The 21,586-nt window shown below is 38.6% G+C and overlaps 1 protein-coding gene across 6 annotated transcripts in view; it reads right to left on the bottom strand.

The window, feature by feature from the left end:
• tdrd9 (tudor domain containing 9) overlaps window positions 1-21,586 on the bottom strand; it is a 150,930-nt gene that overhangs the window by 78,035 nt on the left and 51,309 nt on the right. For all 6 annotated transcript variants that reach the window (XM_073039764.1, XM_073039766.1, XM_073039768.1 and 3 more), the window contains 11 exons: window positions 20,210-20,371; window positions 16,952-17,055; window positions 16,739-16,791; window positions 14,120-14,174; window positions 9,675-9,759; window positions 9,302-9,359; window positions 5,915-6,019; window positions 1,940-2,037; window positions 1,537-1,668; window positions 1,258-1,420; window positions 1,097-1,160 (listed from right to left, as the gene is read on the bottom strand). In XM_073039764.1, coding sequence (XP_072895865.1) covers window positions 1,097-1,160; window positions 1,258-1,420; window positions 1,537-1,668; window positions 1,940-2,037; window positions 5,915-6,019; window positions 9,302-9,359; window positions 9,675-9,759; window positions 14,120-14,174; window positions 16,739-16,791; window positions 16,952-17,055; window positions 20,210-20,371 — 1,079 coding nt within the window. The remainder of the gene's footprint in view (window positions 1-1,096; window positions 1,161-1,257; window positions 1,421-1,536; window positions 1,669-1,939; window positions 2,038-5,914; window positions 6,020-9,301; window positions 9,360-9,674; window positions 9,760-14,119; window positions 14,175-16,738; window positions 16,792-16,951; window positions 17,056-20,209; window positions 20,372-21,586) is intronic.

The following is a 21,586-nucleotide window of genomic DNA, read 5'->3' as shown; positions in this document are numbered from 1 at the left end:
AGCAATGGGAAATGCACCTGGGTTGCGTGTACTATAAAGCTTTGTGCTACTATGTCTCTATCTAGGGTGTCCAAGACTTTTGCACAGTACTGTATTTGTCAATGTGGAACGGAAAGCGAGTGTGTAAATCTAGCAGGAGCGAAGAATGGTTAGAATGTCGCAGTTGGAGAGGTGTGGGACAGGTAGTGAAGAAGGAGTGCCAGGGACGGGGGATGGCTTGGGTACAGACACTCCCAGCACTGAGACACCAGGCAAGGTCATTTGATTCCAAACAACTGGTTTATTGATCATTACAGAATGTCTCTCTGATGCTTTCCATTTCCTCCCCTCTCCCTTCTCCTAACCATGATTTCCCTTTCCCGACCCTTCTCACTTTCAGTTCACAATAGAGACCCGTATGAGAATCAGGTTCATCATTACTCATGTCATGATATTTTTCTTGTGGCAGCAGTACAGTGCAGATGCAGTACTGTGCAAAATTCTTAGGAATCCTATCTATATATGTGCTTAAGACTTTTGCACAGAAGTGTATCTGTTCTAACTCTTGTTGATATTGGAAAACTATTAATATTGTTCCAAAGTGACCAATCCTTTCTTCATCCTAAGTTCTAACCATATGGCTCAATAGGATATACTGGCAGGATCATCTAACTATTGTCATCAGTGCAACTGGAGATAGAGTATGCTAAATGTGACACTCATAAGCTTGAAGATCAGGGGAGTGGATATTGGGACCACAGAAACCCTACAGCACAATACAGGACCTTCGGCCCACAATGCTGTGCCAAACATGTACTTACTTTAGAAATTACCCAGGGTTACCCATAGCCCTCTATTTTTCTAAGCTCCACATACCAAAAAACTATGAAAGAAATGTTCAACTGGTACGCTTAAAAGGAAGTTTGGCTCAGTACATCATAATGATTGAAGAATGCATAAGCAGCCAAGTAGATATTCAGACTTAATACCAAAGATCATTAAGATTTTTGGTAATGGAAATGAAAGTCTGGGCACTCTTGAATAATTTGTTTCCCTTTTCATTTTCCCTTTCCCTTGTCCACCCCACTTCATCTTCTAAAAAGAAATTCAACTGTACCGGTATCCTTCAAGGGGCTGTTTATATGGTGTTACAAAGAAGTTTTTCAATGAAAGAGCTGCAGCTGGAAAAGAAAATTTGTATTTATTTATAATGAACTCCTCTGAAATGATTTGGAGTTTTTTTTAAGCATTGTCACTCCTATTTTTCTGTATACTTACCAATAATAAGGCACTCTTCTAAACAGCCGAAAACATGTCCTAAAACTATAAGTTTTCCTAACTGGAGATCCACAGGCAAATATGCCAGTACTCTTCCTAAGTAAGTTAGATCGCCATCATATGGGTTCACTGTTCCTTTCAATTCAATAGATAGTGCTCCCACCTTGATAAGGAAATGGTCAGAACAACTCAATTAGTTTTTTTTAAACATTCAAAGAAGTGCCACAAATAAATGACAATTATGTTCTACTGAAGCTAATCCACTGGTCAACTACTTGCCTCTTTTAGTAGCAGGACTGTACGTTCAATCTCCTTTAGATTAGGTGGAGCTAGAGCAGAAGCCAACAGAACTCTTGGTTCTCCCATATTCAGCAATTTTACCTTGAGTACAGTACTGCTTAAAGGGCAGCGCTGAGAAATTTAAAAAAAGATATTTATGTTCTATTAATAAATCAGTAGCACTGATAACTTGCTTTGCATTTACTAAATTATATTGTAAATATATACACAAACACCGAACAGGCTTGAAATGCATTTCAAACAATGAAAAGTACAATTTTACTTTTTATATATAAATAATATATCCATATTATCCAAGTAATAATGCATAAAGCAGTCTTAGTTTGAAGTGAAAGCAAAGACGTAGCATTAAGTTTAGTATTGCTTGGACTGAAACGTATACCTGCATCTCTGGTATTCCTTGATCAGGAATATGGTGTATCCAGAAATCACGTGTCACTAACCGATAGCAGTATCCTTTTGAAACTCGACCAGCACGCCCTATTTGTTGTATAAATAAAGTTTGCTAAGAAAGAGAAAAGGGTATGTGGCAAATTCTCTATACAAAAATCCAACTGTTCATAATTTGGATGATAATCAAGTTCTTTAAATTCAAGCTGTAGAGACTTCTTTTTCCTTTTTTAAAAATGCATACTGGTCTTTCAACTGCTCCACTCTTCCCATTTGGATGCGCTGAGGTTTAACTATTTGAAGACTGCTCAGCCATCACTTAAATTAGTAATAATATACTCACATAACAACATACTGCTTAATTACCCACTTATCTCATTTCATAATTGTGAGATCCTACTTTATATATACAGTCGGCCCTCTTTATCCACAGGGGATTGGTTCCGGGAACCCCCCCCCCGCGGATACCAAAATTCACGGATGCTCAAGTCCCTTATTTAACATGTATCAGTGCGATAGTCTTTAGAGCCCAGCGGAACCCCGGACTTTATTTAACATGTGAACATTAGGACCTGGCGACACAGCTCTGAATCCGCAGTGTTTCTGTTCATGAAAATAATCACGATCGCGATTGAAAATAAGGTGGAAGTAATAACGTGATTGGAAAGAGGTGAAACGCCATCGGTCATTGGAAAAGTGTTAGGCTACAGTTGGTCAACAATCGGAAAAATTTTAAATGGAGAATGTGAAAGGCCCTGCCCCGATGAAAACTACAATTATTACTAAGCACCGCAGTGGTTAAATTATTGAAATACGTATGTTTCTTAAGTGTTTTGTATGCATAGAAAGGTAAAATATGTACTATATACTAAGAAAAATATTTGACTGACGCTAAATAATAACGGATGTACTTGTTCCGACTTCAAATCTGACTTAAAGATGGACTCAGGAATGGAACTCATTCATAACCCGGGGACTACCTGTACTTTTAAGTCATTTCTAGATTACTTATAATATCTAATACAATGTAAATGCTATGTAAATAGTTGTTATACTGTATTGTTTAGGGAATAATGACAAGAAAAAAGTCTGGAAATGCTCAAGCAACGAGTGCTGGAGAGAGAACTTCCAGGTTTTCCTGATCCGCGGTTGGTTGAATCCGCGCATACGGAATCCGCGGATAAGGAGGGCCAACTGTAAATGTAAACTATACTATGAATGTAAAGAATTGGTGTAAAGTGCTTTAGGAAGCTTTGAGGACATTGTCTCCTTGTCCTTGTGCTCATTCACAATCCATATGATGATTACAATGCAAGCCATGCAATTTGCCTCATTATCCGATTTCTTTTTTATTACAGACATACTTTATTGATACCGAGGGAAACACTCACACAAATAATCCCTAACAAATATGAATAGAAATAGTTGAAAGTCTGTAAACTCACCAGACTGCATTCTTCTAAACTCCACTGAGTACAGGCCCAAAGCTGCCAAATGCTCATGTGTTAACCCCTTCATTCCCAGAATCATCCTTCTGAACCTCCTCTGGACTCTCCCCAATGACAAAACATCGCTTCTGAGATATGCTGCCCAAAACCATTGACAATTCTCCAAGTGCGGCCAGACTAGTGTCTTGTAAAGGCTCAGAATTATCTCCTTGCTTTTGTATTCTATTCCCCTTGAAATAAATGCCAACACTGCATTTGTCTACCACAGACTCAACTTGTGAATTAACATTTTGGGAGACTTGCGATGCTTGAACCTTCTCCCTTTTAGATAATAGACCGCACTATTGTTCCGTTTACCAAAATGCATTAGCACGCAGCTCCCAACACTATTCCATCTGCCATTTTTTTGCCCATTCTTCCAATTTGTCAAGTCCTGCTGCAATCGCATTGCTTCCTCAGCACTACCTAGCCCTCCGTCTATCTTCGTATCATCCACAAACTTTGCCACAAAGCCATCAATTCCATTATCTAAGCCATTGACAAACAATGTGAAAAGCACCGGTCCCCATACTGATCCCTAAGGAACACTACTAGTCATTAGCACCCACCAGAAAAGGCCCCTTTATTCCCACTCGCTGCCTCCTGCCTGTCAGCCATTCTGCTATCCGTGCCAGTACATTTCCTGTAACACCTTAGGATTTTATCTTGTTAATCATCCTCATGTGTGGCACCTTACCAAATGCCTTCCGAAAACCCAAGTAAGTAACATCTACGGCCTCTCCTTTGTCCACCCTGCTTGTTATTTCCTTGAAGAGCTCTAACAGATTTGTCAGGCAAAATTTCCTTTTACAGAAACCATGTGGATTTTGACTCCAAGTTCCTTTAATAATAGAATCCAACACTGTCCCAACCACTAAGGTTAGGCTAAATGGCCTATAATTTCCTTTCTCTTGCCTTCTTCCTTTCTTAAAGAGTGGAGTGACATTTGCAATCTTTCAGTCCTCTGGGACCATGCCAGAGTCAAGTGATTCTTGAAAAATCATGACCAATGCATCCGTTATCTTTCCAGCCACTTCTCTCTGGACTGTGGGATGTAATCCATCTGGCCCAGGTGACTTAACCACCTTAAGACATTTCAGCTTGCCTAGTACTTTTTCCTTTATAATAGCAATGGCACTCACTCCTGCTAACTGACACTCGTGGACCACTGGCACACTACTAGTGTCTTCCACAGTGAAGACAGATGCAAAGTATTGATTAAATCCATCTGCTATTTCTTTGTCCCCAATTACTACCTCACCAGTGATCCAATATCAACTCTCACCTCCTTTTTACTCTTTATATAACTGAAAATTCTTCTGGTATCCTGCTTTATATTATTAGCTAGTCTGCCCTCCTATTTCACCTTTCCCCTTCTTATAGCTTTTTAGTTGCCTTTTTTTAGATTTTAAAAGCTTCCCAATCATCCAACTTCCCACTTACTTCTGCTACCTTATATGCCCTTTCCTAGTCTTTTATGCAGCCCTTAACTGCCTTTGTCAGCCACAGTTGCCTACCACTGATATTTGAGAACTTCTTCCTGTGGGACATATCTATCCTTCGCCTTGTAAGCTATACCCAGAAACTCACCTCTGCTCTGCCATCATCCCTGCCAGTATCCTCTTCCAATCTACCTGGGCAAGCTTCTCTCTCATGCCTCTGTAATTCCTTCTGTGTTGTTGTAAAGGGTTTTAGACCAAATGTCAATAAAGAAATATTTTCAAGTGGAGGTGTGTGGTGAACTACATATACCTGTCTGGACACGCCCCTCTGCTGACTGCTCCTGTGGCTCCTCCCACAGACCCCTGCTGACTCCTCCCACAGACCCCTGCTGACTGCTCCTGTGGCTCCTCCCACAGACCCCTGTATAAAGGCGGTTGGAGGCACTGCCCCCCCTCAGTCTCCAGGATGTTGTGTGGTCGTTTCTTGCAGCTAATAAAAGCCTATCGTCTGCCTCCCATCTCCAAGAGTTATTGATGGTGCATCAAGGTGTAATTATTTTAAGGAAAAGCTTCAGGTGGAATTGTCCCATGCACAATGCCATTGTGTTTCTTGGTGGCAGAGATCATGATTTTGGGAGGTGCTATTGAAATAGTCTCAGTCAGTAGCTATTGTACATTTCATAGATAATATATACAGTAACACTGGTGTGAGGATGGATAGATTGAACATTTGGAGATGTGGATTTGCCATCAATCAAGTGAACTACTTGTCCAGCTGTGCTCATGCAACCACATGGAGAAAATTTCTTAGAAGTGCTTCCGGAGTCAGGATGCAAGTCATTTCCTGCAGTATGTTAGCTGCTGACCAGCACATAGCTTTAACATTTTTCCAGCTAGTTCAGTCAAGTTTCTGGTCAATATATTCGGCCCAAAATCTTGACTGTTCACTTTTATCTATAAATGCTGCCTGGGCTGCTCTGTTTTTCCAACATTTTTGTGTATTGCTATTCAATAAATGCAATCTGCACCATCTCTTACCTTTCCTCTGATTACAACTCATCTTTGATGCCCAGCTTAAGCGAAGGCTTTGATAGTTGGTGTCTTCATCACAAACTAGTATCCGAGTTAAACAAAAATCTATCACTAGCATCAATGGAAAAATATAAACACAAGAAACAGTATTTGTTACTTTTAGCAAACTGATTGTTGGATAGAAACACATCATTAATGCTTCAAAATCAAATTAATAAGGGTATTTTAAGAAATATCCCAATCAAAACTGCACTAGTACAACTAGTATTTTAAAGACAAGCTAGTATTTTAGTGACTTTTTGCATATGTGGGCAGCTTAAATTGAAAATGAAAATATGTAGAAATGTAAAAATGACTTATACCTGCTATAACACCCTACTGGATCATACAAGGATTAACAAGAGTCAAACAGACTCTTGGACAAATAATATAGCCGAGTTATTTTTTACTTTTTTAGCAATATCATACGCTTATGTTTTTCTCTTTGCAGAAAGCCACAGCAAACTGCAGGAATACAGAGACAACTGTCCTGCTGGACTAACTAACATTGATGCTGCAATGAAATCCAAAGACAAGTTATAGATGACGCTTCAATGCAAGTGAAACCAGTCATAAGAAAGTGAAGGATAAAGTTAATACAATAACCTGAAAATCCTTACAAACCTATCCAGATGTGTCCCACGCTCAAATCTGTATGCATTTGAAACACTTCCCATTCAATAAAGTTTAAGAAAAATCAAACAAAATTAATTTGAGAAGATTTTACATGAGAAGACACCCCTCTCCAAAAATATCAAATATAACCTTGATCTTTAGAGATAAATTCTCTACAAATAAAATTTTAAATATGATTTTTGCTTCTTAGATCTGCATGACAATTTGGATTCTTGATGGGGGCATAGACAACAATTCTTTCTTTGAAATGCTGGAAGTTCAGAACTACAGAAAAAATTGTTTGATACTATGCACTACAAAAGATACTTTCATCTTCACTCTTCTCAGTCCTGAATTGAAATTCTCTGACATATTAATGTGGTGTTCTTTCAAGCATTCCAAGGTACCCTCAAATTGTATGAAACCATACTAATGTGCTTGGATCACCTGCTACTCAATAAATGGTCTGAGCTCTGATAAGTAAGATTTAAATCTGAGTCAGATTTGGAGACACAAGAGACTGCAGGAAGCTGGAATCTGGAGCAAAAGACTATCTGTGGGATGAATCTGCAGGTCAAGTTAAGTGGGATGGGGTGGAAAATTTTCTATGTTTCAGGTCAAAATATAGATACTTCTTTCCTCCCAACAGATCTGAATGTGTCATGAAATTTGTTAACTTAAATAAATAACCAAGTAAATCAATAAAAGTATATATATGTATATTGAATGGATTAAAAATAGTGCAAAAACAGAAATAATATATATATTAAAAAATAAAAAAAGTGGAGGTAGTGTTCATGAGTTCAATGTCCATTTAGGAATTGTATGGCAGAGGGGGGCAGAGGGGAACAAGCTCTTTTTGAATCGCTGAGTGCGTACTTTCAGGCTTCTGCATCTCTTTTATGATGGTAACAATGAGAAGAGGGTGACCCCTGGGTGATGGGGGTCCTTAATAATGGACCACCTTTCTAAGGAAGATGTCTTGGATAATATGGAGGCTCGTACCCAAGATGGAGCAGCCTAATTTTACAACTTTCAGTGGCTTCTTTCGATCCTGTGCAGTAGCCCTCCGCCATACTAGACAGCGATGCAGCCTGTCAGGACGCTCTCCACTGTATATCTAAGTGTTTTAGGTGACAAACCAAATCTCCTCAAATTCCTAATGAAAAATAGCCACTGCCTTGCCTTCTTTATAACTGCATCGATATGTTGGGACTAGGTTAGATCCTCAGAGATTTTGACACCCAGGAACTTGAAGTTGCTTGCTCTCTCCACTTCTGACAGGCTGCATCACTGTCTAGTATGGTGGGGAGGGGAGGGGGGAGCTACTGCACAGGACTGAAAAAAGCTGCAGAGGTTAGTAAATTTAGTCAGCTCTATCTTGTCGGGTCCTACAAAGTACCCAGGACATCTTCAAGGAGCGGTGTCTCAGAAAGGCAGCGTCCATTATTAAGGACCTCCAGCACCCAGAGCATGGCCCTTTTCTCACGGTTAAGAGCAGGTAGGAGGTACAGAAGCCTGAAGGCACACACTCCAGGGATTCAGGAACAGCTTCTTCCCCTCTGCCATCTAATTCCTAAAAGAATATTGAACTCATGAACACTACCACACAACTTAATATATATTATTTCTGTTTTTTGCACGATTTTTAATCTATTCAATATACATAACCCATTATTTATTTATTTACTTCTGTATTATGTATTGTATTGAACTGCTGCTGCTAAGTTAACAAATTTCACGACACGTCAGTGATAATAAACCTGATTCTGATCCCTCTATGCGGATTGGCTCGTGTTCCCTCATCTTACACTTCCTGAAGTCCACAACCAGCTCTTTGGTCTTTGGTTGCTGTGACACCACTCATTTATCTAGTACACCCTCTCGTCTCCATCTGTGATTCTACCATCAATGGTTAAATCATCAGCAAATTTATAGATGGCATTTGAGCTATGCCTAGCCATACAGTCATGGGTGTTAGAGAGAGGAGAGCAGTGGGCTAAGCCAGCATTGATCGTCAGCAAGGAGATATTATCACCAATCTGCACAAGTTAGCAGGTCAAGGATCCAATTGCAGAGAGAGGTACAGAGGCCCAAGTTCTGTAGCCAATTAATCAAGACTGTGGGAATGATGGTGTTAAGCACTGAGCTGCAGTCAACGAACAGCATCTACATGATCACAATGAATGGCCTATTCCTGGTTCTACTTTCTAGGTTATCACATCTTTATAAGTCACAAGCCCAAGGACAGAAAGCTGATGTAGGACAGACTTGCCCTATTTTTGTTTGGGATGGGAACAATGGGCTTTTTGTTCACTGGCGATCTATGAAGCCCAAGTATATATCCTTCTAAGAGTTTTGAAATATAGATTAAGAACTGTTACATATAAAAGGTACACAATTCAGAATAGGAATATATTACTTGTACTCAGAGAATGCTCTACCATTTGAATAGTATCACGGCAAATCCATTCCCAAGCTCATCTCCACATTCTTTTCTACATACAGTAATCTTTCATTCTCTTGCCCATCAGGAATCTATCAACTTCTGCCTTACAAATATTCAATGGAATGCTTCTGCCACTCCTTGAAGAGGAGAGCCCTAAAGACTCAATACACTAAGAAAAAAAAACTGTGCCTTATCTGTCTTGGAAGTGAAGATCCCCATATTTTCTAATGATTCAAACTTTTATCATAGCAGCAAAGTTCCATAATGATTAAAACATAATGAAGCCCTACCATATTTAACATCTGGAACTGTGATGGAGCTTTCAGCAATACATGTTGACAAAATAATCTGTTTTGAAAAGAAGGATTGAATAATGATTCAATGCAAAATATATACAAATCAGAATTTGACCATTTCTACAACAACCTTGGAGCAGAATAAATCCAGACAATAAGGCAATTTACAAAAGGGAACCAATAAACAGCACACTACTAGAAAAGTAAAAACCTGTCAAGATGAATAAATAATAGCTTAAAGTTTAATAAAAAGATTGAAAAGAATAGCTTAAAGTTCAGTTAGTCATAAAGCCAAATGTTATTTTAATAGTATTTTCTAATAATGTTTTCTTTTTGCAAATTTCTAAAAGCAGACTGGCACTCTCACCTTTCTATAGCCTGGTACAGGGGTTAGGAATACATTACTTTGTTCTTCAAAGGTCACACTTGAGTGTAGTGGATATACATGTAACCTATAATCAGAAAATTGTACTTTTGACAGTTTATCAAGAAAAAGAAAATTTTACATTCTTTATTGTTGTAGGTACACTTCTAAATTGAAGGCAAATTAACAGTCCAAGTTCTTGGGAGTTTTGCAGTTTTACTTTGCGTATATAAAATTTTGCTATAATGCCTAACTATTTTATCAGGTTGAAGCAAATACTAGGAATATAATTTACAGCTAAGTGCAAGTCCACCTGGTCTTGAAATGTTGGGGGAAAAAAACCTGACAAATTTTCACAATATTTAAACTAGTTCATGAATTCTGTAAATGATTATGGTAATGAGTAACTGATAAAATTGACTCCTGTGAAACTAATAGAAGTAAAATGCCAAGGGGATTCATGCCAAGCTGAAAAGTTATGAATTTATTAAGGTATTTTCAATGTATGAAAATAAATTTAGCTCTTTGCAAGTTGTATTTCCAACTATTTAACTGTCAGTGTTCTGTATTTAGTATGTTTAAAAATAAATTTGTAGATGAATAGTTGCTACTGCTTTAAATACAAACATTGTTATTATTTAAAACTTCTATTAAGAGTGCCATTTACTGAAAACTACTAAATTATAATACCGAAACACACTATAACACTCTGGCAAATTTTAACGGGACAATAAAAGGAATAGGAAAATTTCTTAATCATACTTTACTTAAAACATGCTCTAAAAAGTAAAATCTCTAACAGGAAATGTCTTTCAGAAAAAAATTTACATCTATAAAATTTGTTTCGTCTTACACCAAATAACTGACAATTGGAATCAATTTGACATTTTATGTCTTTGGATCATTAGGAAGGTGGGACCTGTAAGGATGTGACCATTTGCACCTGAACCAGAAGGGGACTAATATCCTTACAGGAAGGTTCACTAGTGCTACATTGGGTAGTTTAAATTAGAGTTGCAGGGGGAAGGGAACCAGAGTGCTAGAGCAGATAGTGGAGTGGTTGTGGGAAAAGATATTGATAAGTGGGCATAGAAAGAAAGGAATCAAGAGGTTGAATATGGTGGAATTAATGTTCTAAATTGGGTGTACTTTAGTGCAAGTATTGTAGAAAAAGATGAGCTTAATACATGGATCAATGTGTGAATTGTAGCTATTAGTGAGACTTGATTGCAGGAGGAGCAGGACGAGCAGCTCAATGTACCATACTTGAGACACGATAGAGCAAGAGGGATTAAAAGGGGAATGAGGCATTACTAATCAGGGAAAAAGTCATGGTAGAGCTCAGACAGGAGAACTTGTTTTGCTGAGGCTACATAGCAGAAATGAGGAATAAGAAAGGGATGTCCACGTTAATGGGATTATATTATATACCACCCAATAGTCAGCATAATTTAAAGGAGCAAACTTGTAGGGACAACATAGACAGTTCAAAAAAAAGTTAGGTAAGTAGGTAATTGTGACTTTCCATACATTGATTGGGACTCAGATACTGTAAAAGGGCTGTATGGCATAGCGTTTTGTCAAATGTGTTCTGCAAAGTTTCCTTAATATACAGAGGCAGTAACTAGAGAGAGTATGATACTGGATCTATTAGGGAATTAGACAAGGCAGGTGACAGAAGAGTGTGTAGGGAAATGCTTTGGATCTAGTGAACATAATGCCATAAGCTTCGAGATAATTATGGAGAAGGATAGGTTGAGATTCTAAACTGGAGAAAGGACAATTTAGATGGTAACAGAAATGTGGATTTGAACAGTTTGTTTTTGGCACAGGTGTGGTTGATAAGTGGGAGGCCTTCAAAAGTGAAATTTTGAGAGCATAGAGTTTTGTATGTACTTGTCAGAATAAAAGGCAAGGATAACATATTTAGGGATCTTTGGCTTTTCAAAGATATTGAGGCACTGGTTAAGAAATAGAAGGAGGTGCAAGCAGGAAGGAACAAATAATTCATTTGAGTACAAGAAATACAAGATAACTAAATCAAGAAGGCTAAAAGAAGGCATGAGCTTGAAGAAGAATCTCAAAGGCTTCTACAGATATCTTAAGAGCAAAAAGATAGCAAGGGACAAAATTGAACTGCTTTAAGATTAAAGTGGTGATCTGTGTATGGAGCTGAAGGTGATGGGGAATATCTTAAATTAATTTTTTGCACCTGTATTTACTCAGGAAACAGATACAGTATACGTAACTGAGGCCAAACAGCAGTGAGGTCATAGACTGTATATGGATAACAGAGGAAATTGCTGACTTGAGACAAATTAGGATAGATAAATTCCTAGGACCTGACAAGGTGTTCCCTCACTGTGAGAGCCTAGTGGAGAAATTATAAGCTAGCAAAGGTAATTAAAATGTCCTTTGTCATGGGTGAGGTGCCAGAGGATTGGAGGATAGCTGAAGTTTTGTTGATTAAGAAAGACTCTAAAGAATAAGTTATGAAATAATCGGCTAGTGAGCCTGATGTTCGTACTGGGTAAGTTATTGGAAGAACTGATTCACAAGTATTTGGATAGACAGAAACCAACTAGAAATGGTCAACACAACTTTGTGCGTGGTAGGTTGCATCCAACCAATCTTAAAGAGTTTTTCAAGGAAGTTACCTGAAAAGTTGATGAAGGAAAGGCAGTGGATGGTGTCTATGTGGACTTCAGCAAGACTTTTGAAAAGGTCTTGCTTGGAAGGGTGTTAAATGAGGTTAAGTCGCTTGGATTTCAGGATGAGGTAGTAAACTGAATCAGACATTAGCGTCGCTAGAGAAGCCAAAGAGTGATAGTAGATGAATCCCTCTCTGACTAGTGCTAGGTCCATTGTTGTTCATCATCAAAGTGGTAAACTGGATCAGCATATCTGTGGACGACACCAAGATTAAGGGTGTAGTGGACAGCAAAGGCAGCTATCAAATCTTACAGCGGGATCTGGACCAGCTGGAAAAGTGAGTTGAAAAATGGCAGATGGAATTTAATACAGTTAAGTGACATATGTTGCACTTTGGGAGGACAAACCAGGGTAAGACTTGCATAATGAAAGCTAGGGCACTGAGGAGTGCAGTAGAACAGAAGGATCTGGGAATACAAATCTATAGTTCCTTCAGAGTGGTGTCCAACGCAAACTGGATCATAAAGAGCATTTGGCACATTGGCGTTTATAAATTACAGTATTGAATACAGGAGTTGGGATGTTATGTTGAAGTTGTACAAGACATTGATGAGCCCTGACTTGGAGTATTGTGTGCAGCTCTGGTCAAGTTCAAAGTACATTGTTAAAGAATGTACAAATTATACAACCTTTATGTTTGTTTGCTTACAAACAGCCAAAGCAAGAAACCCAAAAGAACCCAATTAAATAAAAAACAAAATAAAGAACTATATCCTTTGCACAGACAAAGGGGAAAAAACCATAAATCATGCAAACAATAGAAGCAAGCAACAACATTCCAAACCAAAATGAGCCCTTTGATCTGAACCCTGGAGCACAGGAAAGATAACAGTAAGATTGAATGAGTGCAGAGCAAATTTACCAGGTTATTGCCGCACTTGAGAACTTGAGTTACAAGGAGAGGTTGAATAGGTTACAACTCGATTCCTTGGACTATAGAAGAATGAGGGGAGATTTTGATAGAGGCATATAAAATTATGAGTGGTATGCAGCAGATAGGATAAATGCAAGCAGGCTGTTTTCTCTACTGAGATTGAGTGAAACTAGAACTAGGAGCTCATGGGTTAAGGGTGGAGGTGAAATGTTTAAGGGGAACGTTAGGGGGAACCTCTTCACTGAGAGGTTGGCGAGTGTGTGGAACAAGCTGCCAGGAACTGATAGATTTGGGTTTGATTTCAACATTTAAGAGAATTTCAGAATGGATGAGAGGGGTATAGAGGGCTACGGTTGGGGTGCAGGTCGATGGGATTAGGCAGCATAATAATGCAGCACAGACTAAAGGCACAAAAGGGCCTATATTGTTCTATGACTATGACCCAGCAAGGGCACACAAAAAAAAACCCCACCAATCTCCTTCTGTGCTGTAGGGCTCAATAACTTACTTTCCCAAATTGATTGTGCAAAAACATTCTAGGAGATCACTAGAGCAATAATCCATTTTAGTGAGCACATGTTTAATGTTCAAAAATAAATTTAAAATGTTGTCACGTTTCTCATTACTAGATTGTCTCTGTCGCCTACAAAGAAATGGAACCTATCAGAAAATTGTGCCATTAGTAATCAGAATATTTACAAACACCTGCATTTTTCCATACAGCCTCTAAAGCAGGCAACCCTAGGATTCTTTACAGAAAACAACTGTTGAGCAAGCAGCAAGTGTTTGAGTCTCGATGCTGAATTTATAAGAGGGTTTTCTTTCCTGATAGACAAAATGTAGAAATAACAAAAATGCCTACCTCCTTTGAACCATTGACATCAGGGCCATATACATGTAATTTATTTCTGCCAAACCTTAAGAAAATAGAGATGAAGAGAATGATGATGAATGGCCAGTGTGAGAGAGAACGTACATTAAGACAACCTATTACTTTTATAACTTTAACACTCACAAAATGCTGATGGAACACAGCAGGCTAGGCAGCATCTATAGGGAGAAGCGCTGTCGACGTTTCAGGCCGAGACCTGACGAAGGGTCTCAGCCCGAAACGTCGACAGCGCTTCTCCCTATAGATGCTGCCTAGCCTGCTGTGTTCCACCAGCATTTTGTGTGTGTTGTTTGAATTTCCAGCATCTGCAGATTTCCTCGTGTTTGCACTTTTATAACATTTCCTATTTCATTTAATAGCAAAATGAAAAATTGATGGAAATATGCAAACTATTCTGATATTTCAAAAAATACTTCATATGTTAAGAATCAATTATAATAATTAACAAAACCAAATCTGTGATGAACAACATTAAAACAGCCATTTGGTAAGATCCCTCATGGTAGATTGATTCAGAGGACACAGATGCATGGAATTCAGTCTGAATTGCACGTTTGGATTTGGAACTGCTTTGCCATTCAAGAAAATAAGGATTATTCTGGTTATTATAACTAGTGGTGCTCCACAAGGTTTGGTGCTGGGACAGCTGTTGTTTGTGATGTTCAACAATGACTCACTACAGGAAGGATATGGAAACCACAGAAAGGGTGCAGAGGGGATTTACAAGGATGTTGCCTGGATTGGGGAGCATGCCTTATGAAAACAGGTTGAGTGAACTCGGCCTTTTCTCCTTCGAGCAACAGAGGATGAGAGGTGACCTGATAGAGGTGTATTAAGATGATGAGAACAACTGATCATGTGGATAGTCAGAGGTTTTTTTCCAGGGCTGAAATGGCTGCCACAAGAGGGCACAGCTTTAAGCTGCTTGAGAGTAGGTACAGAGGAGGTGTCAGGGCTAAGTTTTTTTTTAATGCAGAGAGTGGTGAGTGTGTGGAATGGGCTGCTGGCAACAGTGGTGGAGGCAGATACAATAGGGTCTTTTAAGAGACTTTTGGATAGGTACATCAAGTTAGAAAAATAGAGAGCTATGGGTAACCCCAGTAATTGCTAAGGTAGGGACATGTTCAGCACAACTTTATGGGCCAAAGGGCCTGTATTGTGCTGTAGGTTTTCTATGTTTCTATGACTTGTATGAAATTGTAGACATGTGGATTATTAAGTTTCTGAATGACACCAAAACTGGTGGAGCTTTGGAACAAAGGACCATCACAGAATACAGCAGGATAAACATCAGTTACAGATATGCACAGAGAAGAGGCGAGCAAAATTTAATCCGGGCAAGTATGAGAGTTGGTGCTATGGGATATCAAATTATAGGAGAGAGCATACAATTAATGGTAGACCCTTTAATAGATTTGAGGTACAGAGGGATGTTAGGGTGCAGATCAACAGTTCGCTAAAGATGGCTACGAGTGGATAAGGTGGTAAAGAAAGCATAAAACTTGCTTGCCTTCATTGATGGGGTGTTCAGTAGAAGAGCAAGGTGCTCTTATACTCTTATAGAGGGTGCAGAAGTTTACTAGGGTGCTGCCTGAATTAGAGGGTTTAGTTCTCAGGAAAGGTTGAAGAAGTTTGTGTTATTTTCTCCAGAGTGTCAAAGGCAGAGGGGGACCCGAATTGAGGTATTTAAAATTATGAAAGAGAGGATAAAAAAGTTGAATGCCAGAGAATATACTTTTAAGGTTGGGGCAGAAGGTGTGGTTGGAAATTTAAAGATAATGTGAAAGGCAAGTTTTTTGTTTAAATATGCAGATATGGTTTGTACCTGGAATGTGTTATCGGAGTAATAGAGGAAATGGGGAGCTTGGTGACATTTAAGAGACTTTTTAAGAGACACGGGAATACAAGATGAATGTGGATGAAACATAGCAAAAAATTTAGTATAAATTGGCATCAAGATCTACATAAAATCATGGGCTGAATACCTTGTCAAGTGCTGTACTGCTTTATATTCTATAACTAGCAAAATTAAATCAGCAAGAAAGAAACATCTGTAATTTGAATACTACAGCTATTCTATTATAGAAGCATAGACAAAGGTGCATTTAAAATCATTTTGGCTTACAACCATCACATTGGGGAAAAAAGTGTGACAATGTGCACACACACATTTTAATGTAATAAAATTGGCTGACGTGAAGCTGCAGTTGGGGGGGAGGGGAGGAGCGAGGGAGAGCAAGCTAACCATCAACATGATGTAGTTCAGTTCAGGTAACAGGACAGCAGTCAAACCACATTTCCCTTATGTTAGAAGGCAGATCCTAGCATGATTAATCCACAGTCACCTTAGTCATCTGATGCTTTGCTGGTTTTCTGAACCAAGATATAGGTTAATTCTACAATATCCCAAGAATGGCTTATGGAAAACAAATAATTCTTACTTGCATTAATAACTATCTTTACCAGTGCAGTTTAAAATTAATACATTTGAAGCATTGAGCATTAGTCCCCAAAGTATGCCTTTGACTCATGAAGGAGGAGTAAGTTTTGTGTAGCACATAACTTGAGTTTTAATATACAAAGACATACCTGGCAAAAATACCAATACACTGCCACGGTTCAAGTTCATTCCTGTCAACCTACTAGAATTAAATGATATGTTAATATACATATATTAATATTTGCTCCAGTTATAAATTGAAGTACTTAATTACATGCACTCACTGATAAAGAGATAATTGCCAAAATACCATAACAGCTAAAAGAAAAACAAAAAAAAATTAATTCCTGGCTGTCACTTACTCGCTTTGTTCATTTTCTAACTCATCAAAATAGAGGATCAGAGCTTCAGCTATAGTATAGACTTCAGGAACAATTTTTGGATCATTGGTAAATTGAGGTACAACCTAGGATTCAAGTACAGAAGAATCATTATTCTGTAACTAAGAATACATCAAACAATGCAAATTGACTTTATGCATATTAAGGTAAAGCAAATCTATGAAATATAGGCATTGTTGATCATCTGTATTTACTGGCCACTCTGGGTTTCTTTGAAAAAGATAGTAAAGGGGTACACATTCTTATTCATTCAAGAGTCTTACTGGACCTTTGAAGAAAGTTAAAGCTGGTGAAATATCATCATGGCAAAACAAATTCAATTTAGTTTTATTTCATTAGATTTATTATTCAACCGGTTAGGTTCAGAAATTGAATTTAAGGAATTATGTTTAAAATAAGAATTTGAACTTCTATGATAGAAATGTAATACGCTGTAAGGTTTCACTGCTAATGTAATAGCTTCTCAATAATGTTTCACTGCTAAGGTTACAGTAATGGTTTTTCTGTAGCAGCAATGTATGGGTTATGACTAGAGATAACGGGGCATGTTAGCCAATGAACGAGATGTTGTTGTTTCTTGTGTGTCTGGGAGAGGGATTTCGCAGTCTTTTCATGGGGAGCAATGAAGAGAGAGAGGACGCGAATGGAGAGAGTTGGTAGACTGCCAGAGTGGACTGAGGAGTGAGGGTCGGCTACACTCGGAGGACGATGGGAACAAATGAATGACACTCTTAAGCTCCAACGTTTGCACATTAGACTGTTTCATGAGAATGGGTCCTTTTTTTGTTTCTTTACTAACCATACAGTCAAATTAAGAATTATAAAGCTCAATCGTTTAATTGCGTATTGTGTAATGTTTGTTACTTCGTGGTTCTGATTTGTAACAGGGACACATCACACAGCATCCACCCATAAGTTTGGCCGGTTTGGGGGCTATCATTCCCTAGATTAAGCCGCTAACCGAACCGAGGATCACGGAAATATATTATGTGCTATTAGTCCAGACATAGCAACTTACCCATTATGCTCCTGTACCAAAAATGGACATATCAGAAAACTTAATTACCTATTAAGCCAATAAATTTGTTTAAACTACAAACTGAATGATGTCTTGTTGAAGACCAAAGTTCAGCAGAACTCTTTCCCTTCTTTGACTGCTTTAAATCTCAATCTGATTTCTGCACGTTTTGTCTCAAGTTCAGTATATAAGTTGTCAAATGAAACTGTATTTAACTTTGACAATTCTGAAGATGTCTAGTGCTTCATTAGTCTCCATGAATGACTAAGAAATTTCCTGCTTTGTTTTGATTTTACTGTTAAGATTTTACTGCTAATGCTGTGGGACATTACATTTAATAGCTTTTTGTAGAAGCAGTGTATTCTGCTGGTAGTGTTTGGGTTACTGCTAACTATAAGGGTTGTGATGTTCAGCTTACGAATGTTGGGTCAGCCAATCAGGATGGTGGAATTGGGAGAAGGATCTAGAGAAAACTGGGCGGAGAGGTTTTGTGATGAACAATAAAAAGGTCAAGACCCTTTTTGGTGGGAGATGAACAGAGAAGATTAAAAAAACCAGTGGTAGGATTCAATCCAACTGGAATGCGCGATTCAATGGAGTCCAAGATGAAAAGTTCAACTGGTGATCACTGAATAGGAGTTGGTGCCCCAAGTACCTGGCCACCTCCAGATTTTGGAAGATCTGAGCTCCACCTCTGTGCACATTTAACTGTTTTAATTATAACGGGTACTTTTATTTTTGTCCTTCCTGTTAGCCTTATAATCTTCTAGATCTCTATCATTACCTAGTTTTTTTGAACATTTCATAAGCTCTGCTTCTCTTGATTAGATTTACAACAGCCTTTGTACACAATAGTTCCTGTACCTTACCATCCTTTCCTCGTCTCATTGGAACAAAACTATGCAAAACTCCATGCAAATATCCCCTGAACATTTGCCACATTTCTTCAGTACATTTCCCTGAGAACATCTGTTCCCAATTTATGATTCCAAGTTCCTTCCTGATAGTCTCATAATTCCCCTTACTCCAATAAAACACTTCCCTAACTTGTCTGTTCCTATCCCTCTCCAATGCTATGGCAAAGGAGACAGAATTATGATCACTATCTCCAAAATTCTCTCCCACTGAAAGATCTGACACCTGACCAGGTTCATTTTCCAATACCAGATCAAGTACAGCCTCTCCTCTCATAGGCTTATCTGCATATTGTGTCAAGAAACCTTCTTGAACACACCTAACAAACTCTGCCCCATCTAAACCCCTCGCTCTAGGAACATGCCAATCGATATTTGGAAAATTGAAATCTCCCACCACCACAACCCTGTTATTATTACACCTTTCCAGAATCTGTCTCCCTACCTGCTCCTCTACATCCCTGTTACTATTGGGTGGTCTATAAAAAACACCCAGTAGAGTTATTGACCCCTTCCTGTTCCTAACTTCCACTCCATAGACAATCCCTCCATGTTTTCCACCTTTTCTGCAGCCATGATACTATCTCTGATCAACAGTGCCACGCCCCCACCTCTTTTGCCTCCCTTCCTGTCCTTTTTGAGACATCTAAAGCATGGCACTTGAAGTAACCATTCCTTCCCCTGCACCATCCAAGTCTCTGTACAGAATCCTCCCTGCACAGAACACCAGCCTCACATACATACTTCCTGTCTGTATTCTACACAGATAACCTATCTCAGCTTGACCCGTTATTGCCAAAGCCTTCCTACTCTGTCTCCCCCAACTTTGTCAGCCGCTCGATAAAACTGTCTCCTTTTAAACTCTTCTCGCTGTTCTAACTGGCTGACATCCACGTGCTAGCGCAGTCGTGCCCCAATCAAACAGCTGAAGAAATAACCTAACAAAACTATTACCTAGCAAAATTTGATTTTGCTAGATCAAATTTACAGAATACTACAGAAACCTACAAGGCAAGCTGCTATAAATTAGACACGTTCATAAAAATACAGCCATATACATACACACAAGGTTTACACATAAAACCATTTTGTCAAATTGAGGCATCATCCTATAGATTATTAGAATTCCAGTCAAACATAACTGTATAATCAAGATTAAAACATGTTTTTTCACCAAACTATGCTGTTCACTGTGATCAAATATCAGAATGTCAATGAAAGTTATATTTTGCATAAAGATTGCCCTTTTGTTAAAATATTCAATACTTTATTTTGAAATAATCTCACTGGGCAGTGAAGATGTTGAATATCATCGAGATAATATTCATCAATGCTGTGTGGGTTTCCTTCCACCTCAAATACATATGCTGGGGTCAGGCTATTCCGGAATGGCACAGCAAAGTAGTTGGCAAACTCCATACAATTAATGGTTGCAGACATTAAGACTACCTGCAATAATTAGAAAAACATTAATTTCATAGCTTGGAACAAATCTCCATGATAGACATAATAGATAAATCCAAAAAATGTTTTATAGAACTAAAATAATAGAAATCCATCAGCAGACACATTGTACCCTTCACTTTTGGAATTCTGAAAGGCATTCTTCTTCCACAACTTCCAAATCCTCTTCTCCATCACCAACAATTATTCTTTTTTCCCCTCAGTGCTTTCCTCACACAATTCCAGATGCCATATTTGCCATTTCTTCCTCATCCCTTCCCAACATCCAGAGATCTATACAGTCCTTCTAGGCGAAGGAGCAATTCATTTGCACACAGTGCCTTGAAAAGTATCCAGACCCCACAACTATTTTCACATTCTACTGTCTCATTTTCTAAATATAAAATCTATTGAAATAGGATTTTTGAGCTAACCTACAAGACATTGTGCATCATGGAACTTTTGGACCTCAACTCTAAGCAGTACGTGTGGCATAAATCTAATACTTCACATCAGCCAGGTAACACCATCCCTACTGTAAAGTTTGGTGGAGGTAGCATCATGCTATGGGAGTGCTTTTCAGCAACAGAGACTGGGAATCTGGCCAGATTTGATGGGAATATGAATGCTGCTAAATACAAAAATAAAAACCTGCTCACCTCGGCCACAAGCTTAAACCAGGGAGGAAGTTAGTCTTTAGGCAGTGCAATGACCAAAAGTACCCTGCCAGGGCAATCCTGGAGTGGCTTCAAATGAAGAAAATTGATGCCCTTTATCAGGGTCTTGGTTTAAATCATTAACTGTTTATTCCTCTCCACAGATGCTGCCTGAGCTGTTGAATTCCTCCAGCATTATGTGTGTGTTGCTGAAGATTTCTAGCATATATAGAATTTCTTATGTCTAGGATAGAAACTACCCTTGAGCCAAGGTGGTACATATTTTCAGGTTTTTTTTTTAAAACTTCTACCCAATGGTAGAGGGGAGAAGAGAGAACATCCAGGGTGGTCGAGGTCTACAATTATGCTGGCTGATTATTAAGGCAGTGAGAATTGTAGACAGAGTCCATGGAAGGGATGCAAGTTTTTTGTGTGACATACTAAGCTGTGTCTACAACTCTCTGCAGTTTCTTGTGATCTTGGACAGAGAAGCTGCCATACCACGCCGTAATGCATCCATAGATGCTTTCTATGGTGCATCGATAAAAATTGGTGAGAGACAACA

Source organism: Hemitrygon akajei, chromosome 3, assembly GCF_048418815.1.
Source record: "Hemitrygon akajei chromosome 3, sHemAka1.3, whole genome shotgun sequence".
Taxonomy (NCBI): Eukaryota; Metazoa; Chordata; class Chondrichthyes; order Myliobatiformes; family Dasyatidae; genus Hemitrygon; species Hemitrygon akajei.
This window is presented reverse-complemented; position numbering and strand designations above follow the sequence as displayed.